The sequence below is a fragment of the Equus caballus genome, chromosome 27 (genome assembly GCF_041296265.1).
Source record: "Equus caballus isolate H_3958 breed thoroughbred chromosome 27, TB-T2T, whole genome shotgun sequence".
Taxonomy (NCBI): Eukaryota; Metazoa; Chordata; class Mammalia; order Perissodactyla; family Equidae; genus Equus; species Equus caballus.
The window spans coordinates 41,711,334-41,732,431 of NC_091710.1; the positions used below are offsets into that span (position 1 = coordinate 41,711,334).

General features: G+C 41.1%; 1 protein-coding gene across 2 annotated transcripts in view; it reads right to left on the reverse strand.

Annotated features, from left to right (window-relative positions):
• The window catches only part of CYP4V2 (cytochrome P450 family 4 subfamily V member 2), a 29,093-nt gene extending 8,220 nt beyond the window's left edge, over positions 1–20,873 (reverse strand). Inside the window, exons 1-7 of one of the 2 annotated variants that reach the window (XM_023630723.2) lie at positions 19,702–20,873; positions 9,961–10,073; positions 8,489–8,574; positions 7,494–7,684; positions 7,029–7,098; positions 5,403–5,529; positions 3,205–3,393 (exon numbers count right to left, since the gene is read on the reverse strand). In XM_023630723.2, coding sequence (XP_023486491.1) covers positions 3,205–3,393; positions 5,403–5,529; positions 7,029–7,098; positions 7,494–7,684; positions 8,489–8,574; positions 9,961–10,073; positions 19,702–19,915 — 990 coding nt within the window. In that variant the 5' untranslated portion in view covers positions 19,916–20,873. The remainder of the gene's footprint in view (positions 1–3,204; positions 3,394–5,402; positions 5,530–7,028; positions 7,099–7,493; positions 7,685–8,488; positions 8,575–9,960; positions 10,074–19,701) is intronic. The other variant, XM_023630724.2, reaches the window with a different exon arrangement.
• Positions 20,874–21,098: the final 225 nt, after the last annotated feature.

The following is a 21,098-nucleotide window of genomic DNA, read 5'->3' on the forward strand; positions in this document are numbered from 1 at the left end:
ATTAATTCCGTACAGCATCTCATCTTGGTGAGAAACAAACAAACAAGCAAAACAACCCTTCAAAGTGGAGGTTCATGTTTAGAGAGACGATTCAATGCCATATGGAGCTGCACACTTGGGGAGAAGTGGCTGGGCTGTGCTCATGAGAGGGCATGCCAAGGGAACAAGGCGTGCTGGACCACTTCTAAGGGAAAGAGTCTGACTTTTGAGAGCCAATGACCAGATCTGTACTTCTCTACCTTGTAAGGCAGCCTTTGCCTGTCAATACTGGACACCACGGGTATACGTGTGGTTCTGAGTAATATTCTCCACAACAAGAAGTTGACAAATAGCCTCACTGAATACTTGCTGAGTTTTCAGCAAAATACTAAGTACTTTGCAGCAACCAATGATCTCCTCTATGGAAGATCTTACTTTTTCCTATGTGACACAAAAGATTATTGTCATTTTTCATTCTTGGAGCAGAAATCTCCCAGCTGTTTTGTAAAACAGTGCTTAAGTTGAACTGTTTGAGGCTTACTCTGCAATTTTTTAAAATAGCGATTTTACGAGTCTCTGATATTGGTGTGTCATTGCACTTTCTCGCACTTGCAATTCCTTTACAGAGACTCCTCTGAACTCCGGACAAGGTCTGCTCCATTTCACTCAGCTGTTTACTAAAGTCACAGAAGGAAGTGCTCTTGGTCAATAATTGTTAATAGCTTTTCTTGAATTTATGGGTGGAAACCCGATTCAAATGTGTAAAAAAAGTCTGCTGAACTTCCTGTTTCATTTTGTCTGCTACCCGAAGAAAGCAGGATGAAGCAAAACGTGAAGCAGAGTTGACAGAAGTTCACTAGTGGAATAGGGCACAAGCAAAAACGTTAATATCTAACGGCTGCCATGGGGGACATGAAAGGCATGGAGGTAATAGCCTGCATCCACCTTAGGGAGGAGGTCACGATACTGTAATTATATGTGGCACACCTCCTATTTGATGCAAAGCAGAAAAAAATTAGAATTTCAAAGAATGTTGGAGCTGGAAGAAAGAGATCACTAGTCTGATCGTTTTCCTGAAAGTGAGAGGTTACTGGTGGGAGATGGATGTGTGTGTGCGTGTCCACATGTATGTGTATGCAGGAGAGTGCATACATGTGTGTGTGCGTATGGATGCATGCATGTATGGGTGCATGTGTGTCTTTGTGTGTATGCCCACATGTATGTGTGGGTGTATGTAGGAGGGTGCATGCAAGTGTGTGTGCATGTGTGTGCATGGATGCATGTACGTATGTGTGTAGCTGCATGTATGAGAGTGCATATATGTATATGTGTGTTTGTGTGTGTGTGCAGGGGTGTGCATGGATGCATGTACGTATGTGTGTAGCTGTATGTATGAGAGTGCATATATGTATATGCATGTTTGTGTGTGTGTGCATGTGTGTGCATGGATGCATGTACGTATGTGTGTAGCTGTATGTATGAGAGTGCATATATGTATATGCGTGTTTGTGTGTGTGTGCATGTGTGTGCATGGATGCATGTACGTATGTGTGTAGCTGTATGTATGAGAGTGCATATATGTATATGCGTGTTTGTGTGTGTGTGCAGGGGTGTGCATGGATGCATGTACATATGTGTGTAGCTGTATGTATGAGAGTGCATATATGTATATGCGTGTTTGTGTGTGTGTGCAGGGGTGTGTGCAGGGGTGCATGCAAAGTGGAGCTGTGAGACGGTCTCTCCACTTCAATATCAAATAAAAATAGCCAATATCTGCTGCATGCTTCTTATATGCCAGGTACAATTCACCGTGCACTTTAAAAAATCCTTAATCTAATCCTCATAACTATTCTTGCTATGCTGTGAGGACACTGAAGCTCAGAAAGGCTAGTGAGGTCCCCGAGGTCACACTTCTAGCATAAGTTAGAGCCGGGATTGGGCCTCAGAGCCCACACACTTAACACCTCTCCACTTTTTAGCTAATTAGGTGTCCATTTTCTGCATAAAATTTCTTTTCAATATGGTACTCTGCTTATAAAAGAACTTTAAAACCACTGATCTCGTCCACCTCTCTATTTGACACGTACGGAAATTGTGATCGGGATCTGGGGTGACTGGAAGCATCTCACGTGGCTAGTCAGCACAGAGGAAAACGGGAACTCAGGTCTACAGCCCCTGAACACACCTTGCTGTCTGCTGGGGTGCAGAGGCCTCCTGCCCGGGAGGGCGCACGGGCACTGGCGCTGTATCCACAGGGCTGTGGGCAGGGCAGCAAAACCAAGGTCGAGCCTGCAGGGAGCCATCGAAAACAACTGATGCCTTGCCCCTTCCTCCACTTCCAAAATATGGCCATATGATGCTTTTTAAAACCACTTCTTTATCTTTATTTGGCAATCTGCATATTGAGATATTTCCTCTTTGTAATATTTAATGTAGTTAGAATCATCTTTGTAAAAACTGCATCTTTTTTATTATTGTTTGAAGACCAGAAATCTCCTTAGCATCACAAACTGGTTAAGCTCTCTACCAAAAGGCTCTTATTAACTTCTTTAGCTTAAAGCAGCCCACAGCAGTAGCTGAGCGCTCATTTGCTAAGAGCGAATGCAGGAGGAGGCGGTAAAGCAACAGACTTGTGGGTTTCGGAGATTAAAAGGAAGTGTGAAGCAATACGAGAACTGAGAGCTATTTCTGGCTGCTTTTCTGTTTGGAAAAGTCTGACGGGCTTTAGGCTTTCTAGAGAACAAAATGTGTCTACTGCTCTACCCACCAAAAGCTTTTTCAGAAGAAGGAAGTTGATCTGGTACTTTATCAGGTTCTTAAATTTTGTAATTTCCAATGACAATATAACGACTCTTCCTCAGTTATACTAAGCGACTTTAAAATTTGGTTAAACTTTTAAAAATCTTTAAAATGCTAAAGATTCTAAAAACTAGCAGCCAGCCCCATGACTTGGTTGTTAAGTTCGGCTCACTCTGCTTCAGTGGCCTGGGTTTGGTTCCTGGGGGTGGAGGGGACCTACATCACTTGTCCGCAGCCCACAAACAAAAGAGAGGAAGACTGGCACAGACATTAACTCAGGGACCTCAAGCAAAAAGAGGAAGATTGGCAACAGATGTTAGCTCTGGGCCAATCTTCCTCAGCAAAAAAAAGAAAAAGAAAAATTAGATAAAAACTGACTAGATTTTGTTGGACAATACCTGAAACTAACATGACAATATAAAATACCTCAAACATGAAGGTGTCAACTTCTTGTCGAATATCTTCATGACTTAGCTTGTTCCCTTCATCATCAGTCACATTTAACAGCAAGTCAAGAAAAGCCCTGCGTTTATTTTTGGAGGGGGCAGAACCCCCATCATCACTTCTACTACGTTCTTCATCTTTCTTCATTTCACTGGCCCGCTCAACAATGACCTGTATGATTTAAACAATCACGTGCTTTTGTTTAGAATTTGATATAGCCTAATAATACATTTTCCTAGAACAATATACTGGCTTCTTTAACTTATTTTTTCTAAACCTTTCCTGTTCTTACTGTCTCAACAATAACTTGGGCTCTTGTGAAAATACAGTAAAGCTTTCTGTTAACATTTTATGGCAATTTTTTGCTAAGACTTGGGAAAACAAATTTAATGTCGGACAAATTTAGAATTTTCAAGTACTATTTTTGCAGTCTCTCCAACATGGGAATAGAGTAATCTACTAGCTAGTACTCCAGAGACTGAATGGGCTAATGAGAAAGTTTAGATGGTGAAGCAAGCGCAATCATTATATAATAGACTAATTATACATGGCTCTAATACATGCTGTGTTGGAGAAAAGAAATAGCAAGCTGATTAGTCAGTTTACCCTGTATGTTCCTTCTACCTAGAATGTTCTTTCTTCAGGTGCCAGCAAAGCTGCCTCCCTCCATTCTTTCGGGTCTCTGCTAATTGTCACACTATTAGAAAGACCTTCCTGGATCACTGCCACCCTAGTCCCTAGCCCTCACTACCTTCCTAACCCCACTTTATTTTCTCCCATTTCACTTACTACCTGATACTATAGTATACTTGCTATTTAGTGTCTTTCTCCTCCAACTCGAAGGTACCATCCATGTGCAGCAAATTTGTCTTCATTCATTGATATATTTCCAACCTCTAGGACAATGCCTTGCATTTTGAGAATGCTCATTAGGTATGTGTTGAATGAGCAAAAGAATTAAAGCCTATAAACCTGATTTGGTTACACATTTCAACTTTCTTCCCCTATCAGGCAGTTGGCCAAAGCTGCTACTACATGGTTTGAACGAACAGATCCCAAGTTATTTCGGGCCAAATACCATGTCTTCTGTTATTCTTGGTGGAACCCCTGGTGCCTGACACTGAGTATACAATTTGCAATATTTATTAAGTGAATAATATTCTCTATCCAGTTTGGAATTCATTAATTATTGATATTGACATTAACACATGAAGTTTGAGGAAAAATGTAATTATATCCATAAAATACAAACTATTGGCCATTCTCCTACTGACAGCTGGTTAACCATTCCACAGCGGCCAACTCGGTCCAACATCTCAGTCATCTAACTTCACTGACGTGTCAAATGCTTCATCTGCTGGTGGTAGGATGGACCTCAGGGTAAGGAGCTAATTCCCACATATTTTAAACCAAAATTTACAGCAAAGAGAGAATATATTTAAATAGGCACGTTTATCAGTACATTTAAATGTATATTTCAATTAAATCCTGCTGTTTCATAAACACATCTTTAACACACAATGACATCCTATACCCAAAACAACATCATCTCTTTGCTTTTTTTGAATTGGAAATAAAATGGTAATATCTAGTTATTTTAATCTTTTCCGAGTTGAGATATTGCTATAAATGCCCTTTGCTTTTGAAAACTACTACCTAATCCATACATTTTCCAGAAGATTCTTATAACACAGATCCTTGCCCATTTATTCTTTTAACATAGCACTCTGCTTGTTAATAAACGTTCATAATTCATATTACATTTTGTAATTTTTTTATAGACAACTTCCCCTAGTAGCCTTACTTCTTTTAGGTTAAGGAACATGCATGTCTTACTCATTTCTATATTTCTAACACTTGGTACAGTATACCTCTAACAAGTGTTTAATAAATATTTGGTGAATACATAATTTAAATGTAATCATGCTATCTACTTTTTCCCATTATTCAATTCAACTTTTATTTTATGAGACATAAACTCTATGGTCCTACACTGGGTATGTTAAGAAAATATGAAAACCATGGACTTATAAAAGTTCTGGAAATGGAGAGTGGTGATGGTTGCACAACATTCTGAATGCACTTAATGTCACCAAATTGTACACTTAAAATGGCTATAGTGGCAAATTTCATGTTATATATATTTCACCACAATAGAAAAAAAAAAATCAAGGACTCACATTGTTGGTAAAATTATGTAGGATCTTCAGGAGCCTTCTGTGTTCCCGTCCTTCTTTAAACATAAGGAAGAAAATGTCAAGCCAGAGCCAGGGCATCTTCATTCTTCGATGTATCATATCACTCATCCTATAAATAGGATAAAAACGCATCCGCTGATTTCTTGGAAATGTGTGTTTCTCGAGCACCTGTTTGGTGCCTGGTCTCAGTGAGGGTAATTTGTGGGAAGGTCGATGATTCATCCTACAGGCTACAAAGAGTTCCATGCTTTATGCTAACAAGGAATGTGTGGGCTATTACACCTCCAACGAAGCTTAACAACGTCATGGGCTCTTTAGAAGAAGGAAGGATCTGTTATAAATCATCCTTACTAGATGGCCATCTGCTGTCTGCTTCTGTTTCTCCAAGGAGGGCCGAAATCTACCTCTTGTCAGTGTCCACTCATTTGCTCGATCACTCCTCTGGAGGGACAGAGAACAAGGGCTGCCGTCTTCTAAAGAAAAGCGCTCATTAAAAGCCCATCTGTCACACAGCTGTGCTGAGCACCTCTCTCATCATTTCCGGTGATGGAGCAGAAAGACATTCAGATAATCTTCCCCTTCATGATGCTTAGATGCCAGTTCTTCAGAGGCCTTACCTGGCCGCTCAATCTGTAGGGCATATTCCTGTTTTCCTCTCTCATATCAACTTGGTCTTCTCTTTCTAAGCAATTATTATAATTTATAAGTTGATATTGATTTGTTTCAATGCCTATTTCCCATGCTATTCTGGCTATCCTGTCTGTTTTGTGTCCTACTACATAATAAATCAGAATCTTGTACAACTATGGCAGATTATAGATGTTCAATAAATACTTACTAAAATGAAGTGAAATGAGCCGTGGACTTAAAGATAGCTATATCAAATCAAATCCTGGCTCTGCTTCTTAATAGCTGAACAATCACAAGCAATTTTTTATTTTTTTGAGGAAGACTAACCATGAGCTAACATCCACCACCAGTCTCCCTCTCTTTGCTGAGGAAGATTGGCCCTGAACTAACATCTGTGCTCATCTTCCTCTATTTTACATGTGGGAGGCCTGCCACAGCATAGCTTGATAAGTAGTGGGTAGGTTTGCTGGCCCCTGAACAACCACAAGCAATTTTTAAAGTAAAATTGATTATTTCAATTAAAAAACAATACATACTCAGTGCAGAAAATGGGAAAGGAGAATGACTAACAACCAAAACAAAACACGGTAACAAAGAGAAGCACAGACACAAAACAATAATAACCACAGCTAATATTTTGGTATACTATCTTCTAGTTTTTTCTTTCTATGAATAATTTTTTATATCTGGTGGTTATACTAAAAAAATTGTTTCTAATTTTCTTTTATCACTTATCACAACATAATCTCTCGATATATTATAAAATAATCATTATAAATTCTGCATAATCTGGGTGTGCCATTATTTACACAACCATTCCTCTACTGTTAAAATATGCTAAATGATTGGGTTAATTTTTAGTATAATGTTTCATTTTGAAACAATGAAAAGATACAACACAGACAGAAATTATTAGCAATAATTTTTTAAAGTCCTAATCAATAACAATTTAAAAATAATTGAAAGGACTCTGTTTACCTGTAGACTGCACGGACATACTCAGAATCATTATTTCTCTGAGCACCAATATTCTTCCCCATAGCTGTTTCTGTAAAATATGGGTGAGAAGCGGCCATTCAATTCATGCATGTATCTTGTCTTTATTTTCCAGTGGCAGACAATTGAAAAAAGACATAAGTTTCTATATATTTTAGAATTGTTCTTTCCCCCTTTTCCTTCTTCTCTAGTACCTTCCGCTTCCTACTCCCTATTCCTGCTCTTTCTTCCTTCTGACCTTCCTTGCATTGTTGACTCTGTGACTGCTCTATTCAAAGCCCTAAGAGTGGCTGCTACTTCTCAGGTGGCTAATTTAGCACTAGGATCACCCTGAAGAATCCAATATCTTTTCCATTCCCTCATTTGCCTTCTCAGGGGAATGCTATTTTCTACTCGGGCCATTGAATCTTTACACCACAACTTTAGAAACAAATCAAGGAGACTTACCACAGATTATATCTAAGGCACAAAGAGTGATGTACAAAAAGCAGTTAAATGCTTCTTGGTTAACATGTTTTTCAAGCTTATTAACCAATATATTTGCTTGTTCATTCATGACATCTAAGAAATCTTCCAGATTTGTAAAATGGAAAGTGGGTGTTAACATTTTTCTCCTAGAGCGCCATTTGTTTCCAGTACTAGAAATACAATACATGGTTACAAATGAAAAACAAGCAGCATCCAAAACAAATAAGGTATAAATATAGTCAAGTCAACAAAACTCTCCTGAAATAGCTTAATCTATAGATTCTCAAAGCTTAGACCAGAATGACAAAGAAAGGTCCAAATACAGTTACAGAATGTGGATATTTCAGATATTGCTTTATGTTACTGATGCTTAAAAGAATATTCATAAAAATTGAAAAAATTAAAAATTTTTCTGAATTTCTGAGTTTCTAGGAACAAGAATTTTTTTCTCTCCCCTCTATCAATGTCTTAGTCCTCAAATGATCCACATGCTCTGTGATCCTACTTTGATCTCTGCTCTCTTTGAATTCTCCGAAGTCCCCACAAGGGTCCTCCCATTCTCTTGCTAGGCCCTCTCTTAGAGGATGGAGTCATAGTTCTGGATGCCAGCTCAGGGGTTGAGGTTACTGCGCTCCACATACTTCTCTGGAGCTGACTGCCTTTTTCACTGGATTTTCAATTTCCCTGCTCCAAACTCTCTGCTGCTTTATTTCATTCAACCCTCAGGATCTCCTAATTCTTCTTGGAACACTGGTGACCCTTGTTATTGAGTACGGTGGCTGGAGATTAAACTCTGCACTCCCGTCTGTCTGAGGCCCACTGTTCACCCAACCTTTCCATCCAGCTTCTCTCCTGCATCTTGATGGCTCACTCTTGCTACAGGAAGACTACCTGGTGTCAATTCCTGACGTACCAAGTTAACTACAGAAGCAAGTGTTTCTATGAGACAGCTTTACCAATTTATACCAACATACCTTGTAAGAAGTCCTAGGCCAAGCCAGGGTTTTAGGAACTTGTACATATAGGATTTGTCAATTTGCCTTGAACTAGTTAAAATTACCTTAGAAAGAGAAAAAAATATTTGAGAGATAGACATCAAAATAATCTCAATTATGAGACTACCTGGCTAGAACACAACTACCTTCTAAAGTAACATTTCATAACCATTACTTCTCTGCGATTCATTCCTGTGCCTCAAAGAAATTCCATTAGACTTTAGAATATATAACTGTCATTCAATCTTGGGAACTAAATGGAGTTGAGAGAAAGGAAGATGTCTAAGACGATTCTGTGGTTCCTGCCATGAACTAGAAACAAAGTGGAGGCATTTATTGAGGGCAGGGGGAGGGGAGAGAGGAGGAAGGTGAATCCAAGGATGACCACGTCTAGGGAGATGAAAATCACAAGTTTATTATGTTTTCTTGGACGGATTTAAGTTGCCAAGGTCTGAAAGCAGGTGGAAAGCTCAGGATAAAGGCTTAAGCTAGAGGTACACATTTGAGTGGCTCCAGCATATAAGCAACATTGGAAGCCATGGGTGGGATCCGGTCACCTGGAGTCAAAATGAAGGAGAAAGGATGAGCACTTAGGACTGAGCACAAAATGCTCCCCAGGAGTCTTGCTTGAGTACCCTACTCTGGATGGATCTCTACCCACATAGACCAAACCCACTTATCCGAAGACAGCCGTGGCTGAAATCCTACGCCTAGTCCCCTCACTACTACCCTGAACCAGGTTTCTAGAGTGTGTTACATGAGAAACTCCAACATTTTCACCATAGTAACTAAAAGACATATCCCAGCGCTATGCCCTGGGAACTGTTTTAATTTTGTTCCATGAAGTGAAACTATGTTTATCCCATTTTCACGCCCTGATGCAAATCCTTTTCTCACCAAACCACAAGATAATTTCGCCAGTGTCACAATAATAAGTAAAAAGTATGCAATCCTTCTGAGGAGTAATTTCAATAGCATGGATTAACATTAGCTGCCCTATCAATATCAGATGAGTATTCTCTTTCAGGAAAACTAACTTGGAATAATAAGTATATAATGGATAAAGCACCTTGAGGGAAACACTCATATTTTATTGGTCTTATATTTTTGGAATCTTAGTGCCTGGTAGACAGCATGTGCTCACCTTGTGGAATAATCTATTGATGGTTGTAGAAAACAATATCCTTTTACAGACTTTCCAAATAATGGAATAAATATATTGGGACCTGATAACAAATGGGTACAGACATCCGGAGACTGCTCCTCTCCCAGGATTTGAACAACACCTGGAAAGCACTAAAGGGCACCTACACAGCCTAAAATATTTAATGGAACGCTCAACATACTGAATTCAATTAAACACAAGGACGCATTTACGATATTTACTCTGATGTGATTCTCACCCCACCAAACATACAGTGCAATATTGATCGTGCTTGCCACACACTCACCTCCACATTTTCTGCATTATAAAAGATCACGACCGGCACAGGGCCAAGCCAGAGTTTCAGCAGAGGCAGGTGTCGGTTTTCCTCAGTGTAATAAATTAGCTGCTGAAAAAAATCTGAGAGAGAATATTTAATTTTAAATTCAATCAAGACAAACATTTCATAGTAAGTTTCTTGCTGTGTCTTGGGGGTTTTATTTATTTGTTTCTTAACTTTTTGGGCAAGTCACTTAATACCTCCTGGGTCTCCCATATCTTGAAGGTAAACCACATGGTCACTATGAAATGATTTAATGACTGAATTACAAGGATAATTTAAAATCATTGTGAGTGAGAGAACATATACGAAAACAACCTGGTTAAGTGTGAAATGCCAAACTTCCAGGATGCTTGTGAGAGGGGATGCATGCGGCCAGCCTTATCATGTGCATTTTCCAAGAACCCTGAGGCTGCTAGGCTTCTCCAGGCCTTGCCTCAGGCTGCCTCTCCAGCCCTGGGAAACGCTTCCCTTCCTCTCTCTATAAACTCTCCTGTCCTTCACCTTGTGAAAGCTCGCAGAGCCTTTCCAGAACCTCTTCTCTTTCCAGGAAACTCTCTTCCTACTGCTTTTTGTCTACTAACACTTACTTGTTCTTCAACTGTCATCTTAAATGGGATTTCCCTGAGAAGTCTTCTCTGATACTCCGAACCAGATTTCTGCTAATATGACCTCTCAGGTCAGCCCCCTGTCCTTGGCTGTCCTTGGCACCCAAATCCCACTTTCTAAATGCTGTTCTCCAATAAAATGAACCAATGACCCTCGGAGAAGGGACTGATATCAGAGCTGAGGCAGGAAAAATACAAGATGAGTGGAATATATGGAGGTGCCAGAAAATAAGGAAGTGCTCAAAAAACGATGGGGTCATGTTGAAAAGTCAAAAGGTAACTTGAAAGAGCTCCTAATAGCCCAAACTGGAACAATTTGAGCAACAGAATAAATAATGATAGTATTGGATTGTGACACATGGAATAAAATTAAATGCACATGAGTTTGTGCTAATATACATACATAAATGCTAAGGGACCACTCTTCTTTTTTTTTTTTTTTTTTGAGGAAGATTAGCCCTGAGCTAACATCTGCCGCCAATCCTCCTCTTTTTGCAGAGGAAGACTGGCCCTGAGCTAACATTCGTGCCCATCTTCCTCTATTTCATATGTGAGATGCCTGCCACAGCATGGCTTGCCAAGTGGTGCATGGGTCTACACCAGGATCTGAACTGGCGAACCCCTGGTCACATAAGCTGAACGTGTGAACTTAACCGCTGCACCACCAGGCGGGCCCCGGGACAATTCTTTTTCATAGAAGAATTCTAAGTAACGTATGTGGAAGAAATGAAGGAAATACAAAATTCCCATTAGGTAAACATAGTAACAATTGTTGCAGGCAAGATCCACCAATGGATGTAAAAATCAGTGGGTGCTGAAAGTTTGAGGAGAAACAGGGTATTTGCATAGTCACAAAGTATCACTAATTATTTACATTTATGATATTTATCTATAATATTTATAAATTACAAAGGGAAAAATAGTAACTTTAGAGTGAAATAACCTGGCATACACCACTTTAACCAAGCAATCAAGGTTAACAACACCAATAACAACATATTGTCATCATGTACACCGTGATATGATGAACTCTGAAGGACGCGACATCACTTCTTTGATATTCTTTTTTTTAATTGAGAAATAATTGTCGTATAATATTCTATTAGCTTCAGGCGTACAGCACAATGATTCGACATTTGTATATACTGTGAAATGATCGCCACAGTTTAAGTCTATTTAATATCCATCACCACACAAAGTTACAATTTTTTTCCTTGGGATAAGAACTTTTAAGATCTACTCTCTAAGTGACTGTCAAGTATAAAGTTCAACATTATTAACCACGGTCACCATGCTGTACATTACATCCCCAGGACTTATTTATTTTATAACTGGAAGTTTGTATCTTTTGATCTTCTTCGCCCATTTTGTCCACCTTCCACCCCCTGCCTCTGGCAACCACCGATCTGTTCTCTCTATCTATGAGTTTGGGTTTTTGTTTTTGCTGTTGTTTTAGATTACACATATAAGGGAGCTATCCAGTATTGGTCTATCTCTGACTTATTTCACTTAGCATGGTGCCCTCAAGGTTAATCCACGTTGCAGCAAATGGCAGGATTTCCTTCTTTTTTACGGCCAAATAAGATTCCATTATGTATATACACACCACAACGTCTTTACCCATTCACCCATCAGTGGACACTTAGGTTGCTTCCATGTCTGGTCTATTATAAATAATGCTACAATGAACATGGGAGTACATATATATATATATCTTTTTGAGTTAGTGTTTTCATTTCCTTACAATAGATAACCAGAAGGGGAATTGTTGGATTTTTTTTTTATTGAGGTCATAGTAGTTTACAACATTGTGAAATTTCAGTTGTACATTATTATTTGTCAGTCACCATATAAATGTGCCCCTTTACCCCTTATGCCCACCCCCAACCCCCTTCCCCTCTGGTAACCACTAAACTGTTCTCTTTGTCTACATGTTTGTTTATCTTCCATATATGACTGAAATCATACCATGTTTGTCTTTCTCTGTCCGGCTTATTTAGTTTAACATAATACCCTCAAGGTCCATCCATGTTGTTGCAAATGGGATGATTTTGTCTTTTTTATAGCTGAGTAGTATTCCATTGTATATATATATACCACATCTTCTTTATCCAATCATCAGTTGATGAGCACTTGGGTTGCTTCCATGTCTTGGCTATCATGAATAATGCCGCAATGAACAAAGGGATGTGTAAGTCTCTGAATTATTGATTTCAAGTTCTTTGGATAAATACCCAGTAGTGGGATAGCTGGGTCATATGGTAGCTCTATTTTTAATTTTTTTTAGGAACTTCCAAACTGTTTGCCATAGTGGCTGCACCAATTTTCATTACCACCAACAGTATACAAGGGTTCTGTTTTCTCCACATCCTCACCAACATTTGTTATCTCTTGTCTCTTTCATAATACCCATTCTAACAGATGTGAGGTGATATCTCACCGTGGGCTTGATTTGCATTTCCCTGATGATTAGTAATGTGGAGCACCTTTTGATCTGTCTGTTAGCCATCTGTATGGCTTGTTTGGAGAAATGTCTATTCAGATTCTCTGCCCATTTTTCAATCAGATTATTTGCTTTCTGTTATTGAGTTGTATGAGTTCTTTACACATTTTGGATATTAATCCCTTATCAGATATATGATTTGCAAATATTTTCTCCCATTCAGTAGGTTGCCTTTTCATTTTGTTGATGTTTTCCTTTGCTGTGCAGAAGCTTTTTAGTTTGACGTAGTCCCATTTGTTTATTTTTGCTTTTGTTGTCTTTGCTTATGGTGTCAAATCCAAAAAATTATCATGTAGACCAATGTCAAGGAGCTTACCAGCTATATGTTTTCTTCTTGGAGTTTTATGGTTTCAAGTGTTATATTCAAGTTTTTAGTCCATTTTGAGTTAATTTTTGTGTACAGTGTGAGATAGTGGTCCAGTTTTCCCAACACCATTTATTGAACACTCTATCCTTTCCCCATTATATATTCTTGACTCTTTAGTGGTAAATTAATTGACCATATTTGCATGGGTTTATTTCTGGGCTCTCTATTCTGTTCCATTGATCTATGTGTCTTTTTTAATGCTAATACCATATTGTTTTCATTATTATAACTCTGTAAGAGAGTTCGAAATCAGGAAGTGTGATGCCTCCAGCTTTGTTCTTCTTTCTCAAGATTGCTTTAGCTATTTGGGGTCTTTTGTGGTTCTATACAAATTTTAGGATTGTTTGTTCTATTTTTGTGAAAATGCCATTGGAATTTTGGTAGAGATTGCATTAAATCTGTAGACTTCTTCAGGTAGTTTGGACATTTTAACAATATCAATTCCCCCAATCCATGAGCATGGAGTATCTTTCCATTTATTTGTGTCTTCTTCAGTTTATTTCATCAATGTCTTATAGTTTTCAGTGTACAAGTCTTTAACCACCTTGGTTAAATTTATTCCTAGGTATTTCATTCTTTTTGATGCAATTGTAAATGGGATTATTTTCTTAATTTCTCTTTATGATAGTTCATTATTAATGTATAGAAATGCAACTGATTTTTGTATATTGATTTTGTATCTTGCAACTTTACTGAATGTTTTTTGGTTCTAACAGTTTTTGGGTTGAGTCTAAAAGGTTTTCTATATGTAATATCCTGGCATCTGCAAATGCTGACAGTTTTGCTTCTTTCTTTTTTCTGAGGAAGATTCACCCTGAGCTAACATCTGTTGCCAAACTTCCTCTTTTTGCTTGAGGAAGATTTGCCCTGAGCTGAAAACTGTACCAATCTTCCTCTACTTTGTATAGGGGTCACCGCCATAGCACAGCTGCCAACAAGTGGTATAGGTCCACGCCCAGGAACTGAACCCAGGTTCCCAAAGTGGAGTGTGCTGAACTTAACAAGTAAGCCATGGGGTCAACCTTTACTTCTTCCTTTCTGATAATGGATGCCTTTTATTTCTTTTTCTTGCCTAAATGCTCTGGCTAAGATTTCCAATATTATGTTGACTAAAAGTAGTCAGAGTAGGCACCCTTGTCTTGTTCCTGATCTTAGAGGAAAAGCTTTCAACATCACTTCTATGGTACTCTTCCCAAAATTCATAACGTCAACCTAATTATGAGAAAACAATAGGCAAATCCAAACTGAGAGACATTCTACAAAATACCTGACCAGGACGCAGCAAAAGTGTCAAGGTCACGGATTAGGAAAGTCTAATGTCAGAGAACACAACACAGGAAACCTAGCAACTAAATGCCCTGTGAGATCTTGGGCTGAGTCCCGGAACAGAAAAAGGACATTACTGGGAAGAGTCATGAAATTCAAATAAAGGCTGCAGTTTCGTTAATAATGTTGTACAAATGCTAATTTTCTAGTTTTGATAATTCTACTAATTGTCTAAGATGTCACCATTAGAGGAAGCTGGGTAGAGAGCATATGTGAGCTCTCTGTACTATCTTCACAACTTTCCTGAAGGTCTCAAATTATTTCAAAATAAACAAAATTTTAAAACGAAAAGGGGAGGGGCTGGCCCCGTGGCCGAGTGGTTAAGTTCACGCGCTCCGCTGCAGGTGGCCCACTGTTTCGTTGGTTTGAATCCTGGGCGCGGACATGGCACTGCTCATCAAACCACGCTGAGGCAGCGTCCCACATGCCACAACTAGAAGGACCCACAACGAAAAATATACAACTATGTACTGGGGAGCTTTGGGGAGAAAAAGGAAAAAAATAAAATCTTCAAAAAAAAAGAAAAGGGGAGTTTTATTTTTCTGAAGTGGAGAATAAGAAGTAAGCTGGAGGAAGATTGAAAAAAAGTTTTCTTAGTGGGAGAGGAACATATACACACAAATATACAAATAATTGGCTTGTGTCTCTATTTTCTTTAATATCTGGAAGAAGTTTATACATTAAGAGTCCAGGTGGGAGACCTGGGCTTGGAAATGCGACAAAAATGTGGAAGAGCTGTCATAACAAATTTAAGAAAGCATCATTGAGCTAAAAAGAATTACTGAGCAGCATTGAAAACAATGTAAGGAATAGACAATCCCTACATTGGGAATTTTGTAGTCAATCAAATCAGTTTCCTACTATATGTCTAGTAATGAGAATGAATATGATAGAAGTACCTTAATTCTCCCTGGAAATACAACACGCTCACACATGCATTCCGCATGCAAGGAGTGTGCGCCTCCAAAGGACCCACCCCTACGCTCAAGGAACTTCTAATCCTGGGAGATAGTCACTTCTATAGTAATCACAATACCAGAGAGAATGAAATGGGCACTAAAATCAAAATTAAAATCTGAGGAGTTATTGATTCTCATTGAGAGGACTGGAGAAATTTCATGAAAGAGATGGCATTTGAGCATCAAAGAATGAGTTGGATTTTTAATGGCGGGAAAAGGGAAGTGGGTTGGGAGAAGAGTATGTAAAGCAAGCATAGAAACAGCAGAGCAGAAGCAGGGAGGTCTGAAAGTTCCCTGCAGGTTCATCCAAAGCCAAGGATGGGGGGTGATAACATTGGGAGATGAGACTGGACCATTGGAGAGCCATGGAAGTTTGACTTTCTTTTATAGGCTCTAGGGAGTAACTGAAAGCTTCTAAAGAGGACTAGCATGACTGGAGTTGTATTTTGGGACAATGACACTAATGTGTGCGAGATTTGTGAATAACTTGAGTACGCTGGGACCACAAGAAGCTTTGGGGGTGGGACAAAAGGCTGGGATTTGATGCAGCCAGAGTTAGGGGCAACAACCTTGCCTTCTGGCTGGCCCTTTTGTTGGGCGCAGGAAAATGGTGACCATCAATCCCAACTATAGCAGCAAAGTACTGAGGAAAACTTGGGAGTCAACACTTTCTGCCCTGATACTCATGAGACCTGACTTGACAATTCCAACCCCACTGCGAGGCGACTAATATGGTATTTGAGATTTTGACAGGGCTGTTTTGACAGGGGAATTTGGGCACCAGGGACAAATTGACATGGCACACACACAAAAAAAACTTAAATCTTTCAGCTCTTTCTCAATGCCAATAAATGTGCACATGCTCAGCTCATCCCTGCTCCTCATCCATCCCTAACCTTCACCCACCCCTGGGCTTCAGGGCAAGCTGCTCAAAGGGCAGTGGGAAAGGGGCCAAAGCTCAGGGATGTTCATTGCATATAATACTAAATAAACAGCAATGATTTTTTAAAAAGTGTTTGCACATGTGGACCCATCACAACCTAATAATAATTATCCGTAAAGAGCTAATGTTCATTATGTCATATGTGTTTGCTGTGGCAGGTTATTATGTGTCAGATCTAGTGCTCAGGGTTTTAAATGCATCATATCTTCTATCATTGGTTAGATCAGAAGCATTCTTATTACTGCCATTAAACAGTTTAGGAAATTGTGCACAATTAAGTAACTTGCCCAATATCACAGAGCTAGTAAATGGTGGAAACCGGCTTTGTACCCAAGGCAGTAAGACCCCGGAATGTGCCATCTTAACCATTACACCATCCTGCTTCACAAGGTCTCCCAGTCAAAACCGTTGTCAAAATTGCTGGGAAAAGAGCTAAGTCAAATCAACAGTGTCAAACTATTGTTCTTACTGCTAATATATTGCTGGCCTTGGTCTGGTCTGGCAGAGGAGACAGGGAAGTCTAAATCTGTGGTTTGAAGGTACCAGGTCCAATATCAGGGAGCAGCTGGGGACAGCGGGTGTTGACATAATGGACTGGAAAAGCAAGAGATTAGAGTTCCAGAGGCTAGTCGGAAGTCAACTGCAATACTCCAGTGAGATTACTGAGGCCAGAATTTGGACAGTAGCTGCAAAATGAAAGGCACAGTCTCTTATGTAACAGATAAGGTCACTGAGAACAGGGAATGTATCTTAGAATATCCCCAGTTTTGCTAAGCTCAATGCTGGGCACAAAGCAGGCCTCCACTAAATGCTTCACTGACAAAGAATTTATTCTAACCAAATTCAAGACAATGATCTACAAACAGCATGCGTTAAATTTAATCTACTCTATGATATAGTTACTTTTACAAGTAAAGGGTAAAAACCTCTAACTTAGAGAGTTTTAAACACCTTCTCAAAGTGAAACAACTTGGAAGCAAAGCTGGAAATTGAGCAAGGGTTTGCCCGATGCCAAAATCCAGTACTTGTTGATGCATTAAAAAGTCCCCTTGTAGGGCCAGCCAGGTGGCCCAGCGGTTAAATTCACATGTTCCACTTCTCAGTGGCCCGCGGTTCCGCTTGGCAAAAGCCATGCTGTTGCAGGCATCCCATGTATAAAGTTAAGGAAGATGGGCATGGATGTTAGCTCAGGGCCAGTCTTCCTCAGTAAAAGGAGGAGGTTTGGCAGTAGTTAGCTCAGGGCTAATCTTCCTCAAAAAAAAAAAGTCCCCTTGTAAAAGACAGTATAGTCATTCTCTTCACTCAAAAAATAACTCAGGGGCTGGCCAGGTGGCACAGGAGTTAAGTGCTTCGGCGGCCCGGGGTTCGCTGGTTCAGATCCTGGGTGTGGACATGGCACTACTTGGCAAGCCATGCTGTGGTAGGCGTCCCATGTATAAAGTAGAGGAAGATGGGCACAGATGTTAGCTCAGGGCCAGTCTTCCTCAGCAAAAAGAGGAGGATTGGCAGTAGTTAGCTCAGGGCTAATTTTCTTCTTCTTCAAAAAAGTAACTCAAAGGGGAATTACTTTAAATACTTCAATCAACTCACAGTTTGTTTTAAAACAGGTCTTACTCTAAGATTTTAATTCTTAGAAAAACTCCCCAAGAGAATATGAGATTTCTTAAGTATACTGTTTCTTGTTGGGGAGTGAGGGGGTCTATATTTCTCCACAATCATTTTCTTTAATATTTATAAAGCTTAAGGTAGAAGGGGGAGGTTAGCTCTGCTTTTAATATTAACCAAGATGATTTTTACAAATGTGGTTTTTGTATATCTAAATGTGTTGTTGGATCACTTGTAACAGCCACATTAATGTTTAGTTGGTGAAAAGTTTACTTGAATTTCTTCTGCCAGAAAACATTTTCAATATTGTGGTAAATGCTCTCCCAAGAGACCTCACTGTATTCCTGTGAAGTTGAAACGATATTATTTTTATTTGGGGAAACAGAAGTGGGAAAGAAACAACCCTTCGAGTTTTGTAGTTAGTGTTCAGCCTATAAGACTACTATTAACAATTAATCTCAGGGGTATTGGGTTCTCGTCCTGGGCTCATCTTAAAATATGTCATTTTGGTCGAATCTTTTCAGCTTTGGGTATCACAACTTATACAGCCATGAAAATGAAATGCTAAAATCTAATTCAACCTCCCTTGTCCCGGACTGTAAATATCAGGTACTTTTGAGAGCTTTCTAACCTAAAGAGATGTTTGGGGTATTTTTCCCATCAACGAAACACAATACAAATCTATCTCTTCAAAAAGCTCATTTCAATAAAAAGCATTCACTCTAATGACTTTTGAAACTTGCAGTATGAATTTGCTGAAGGCTCTGCCATCATAGTTTACTGTATTTATGTAACCTCCTTAAAAGGGCTAAAATATGAAGGTCAAGGAGCGAAGTTGTGGACAAGTCTCCTGATGTCTGGGGCGGGGAGGGACTTCAAATGAACCTCTGGTCCCTTATTTTCCAGAGAGAGAGAGAGAGACAGAGGAGGGTGATTCTAAGTTTTAACATATTTACCCTGTTCCAGGGAAGTTTCTGCCCGTAAAGCTTTCACAGCCAAGACCCAAGAAAAGACGGGCAGTGTTTTGAGATGGAGCAGCTACAAGGTGGGAAAAGGAGAAAAAGCAAAAAGACAGGAGTTTAGAAATACTGCATGCCATGCTCTACATAAGGAAAAAGCTCCTATGGAACGGAGGGCACTAGCAATTTTGTCAGGGGTCCTAGGGAAAACTGGATAGACTTGGGAATCCATTCTCCAGAGGTGATAGAGGCTTCTCTCTCCTAACAGCCAGCGCCTAAGTGACTGTGTTCCCTGCCGATAAGAAGGCGGGCTGTGCGGGCCGGACCCCGGGCTCAGGCTCCGGGGCAGCTCCTGGGCGCTCGCGCCTCCTGCCAGACGGGCCGCGCGGGCCACCAGCCCTTGGTGGGGAGGCGGCCGGCCCAGGTGCGGTCCCTTACCTCTCGCGTCCGGCTTCAGCTTCAGCGCGTGGCCCACGAAAGGGTAGGCGCCGGGTAACGTCGGGACGGCCCTCATCTGCTGCCATGTCCACGCGTAGCTCGCCACCATCCGCAGGACTTTCAGGATTAGGGTGGCGCCGGCCAGGGAGACGGCGCTCAACGCGCCCCAGAGTAGCAGCTCCTGCCCGATGTGCACCGGCCACAGCGCCATCATCGCGCCAGCGGTCCGCTCCGCACAGGGACTGAGGCTGCCAGGACTGGGGCGGGGTGCTTGGGACCGCCGGCCTGCTGCAGCTCCTGGAGGTCAAGTGCGCTGCGCCCGGGAGGAGTTCCGGCCCGCAGGGATGCGGGCGCGTCCGCGGGTGGGAAAGGTGGCGCCGGGCCCGCTCACTTCTTCCTCCTCCGGCCAGGGGTAGGCACAGGCCTGGCCGGGGTGAAGCGGGGACCCCAAGATGGGGACTTCCGGCTGCAGGGGCCGCCCGAGCCCTCGGGACTAGGTTGGAGCCTCCCAGGCTGGGAGGAAAACACCAAGGAGGGGTTGTCACTGTGCAGAGCAAAAGCCTACGTCATGCACACGGGCCTCTTTGTTTGGTTCAAGTAGAAAACGAAAGACCAGAAAACAGCTTCAGGGCTCCACAGAGTGTGCGGAATGTAAATGAAGGCACTTGAGTGGGCAGGAAAAAGGAGGTGAAATTTAAGTTTCGCGCTGGAGAGGCTCCCTGGGGCCAGGGTGGGCTGAGCTTGGGGTTATGGGACCCCACTGCTGGGCATGGGAGACTTCCGGCTAGAGTCAGAGGTATGTTTTAAATTGAAATAAAGAGGCATCTGGTTTGAAATTCAACCTTTGGAGCTTACATTTTCTCAGCTGGGCATCTAACCTCGTTTCCTTGCGCAACCGGCAGTGTTCCAAGCTGCTAGGACCGGCTGCCTCCCGGGAGGTAGATTGCATCCCGGCTTCTGCATCAGGATCCTTCTGAGCAGCTGCCTGCTTTGATCTAGGATAGACTTGGGGGCACCACTTAACAGTTTGCATCGGGTGACTGAGACACGGGAGAGCTGAGTTAGGTGGTGGTGATCCAAATGTTTTCCAAAATGTCCTCAGGACCTGGAAAAGCCAGCACCTAAGAGAAAAAGATAGGGGCGCGTAGGAGAGGATGAAGGCCAAGGTCTCTGCAAGCGGAGGAGGTGAGGGATGCTGGGAGACGGGTTTGTTAAGGAGACAGTGGTTATGGAGCACTCTCAGAAGGGAAGGAAGACAAACCACTGAGCCCGCGGAAGGACAACGGAAGGACAGTTCTCAGCAAGGGCTGTGTTCCCGGACTACCAGTTTCTCTCTTTTCTCCAGGCAGCCGGTACCCCAATCCTGACTCAGGTTCCCCTGTCTACACTTGATCCTT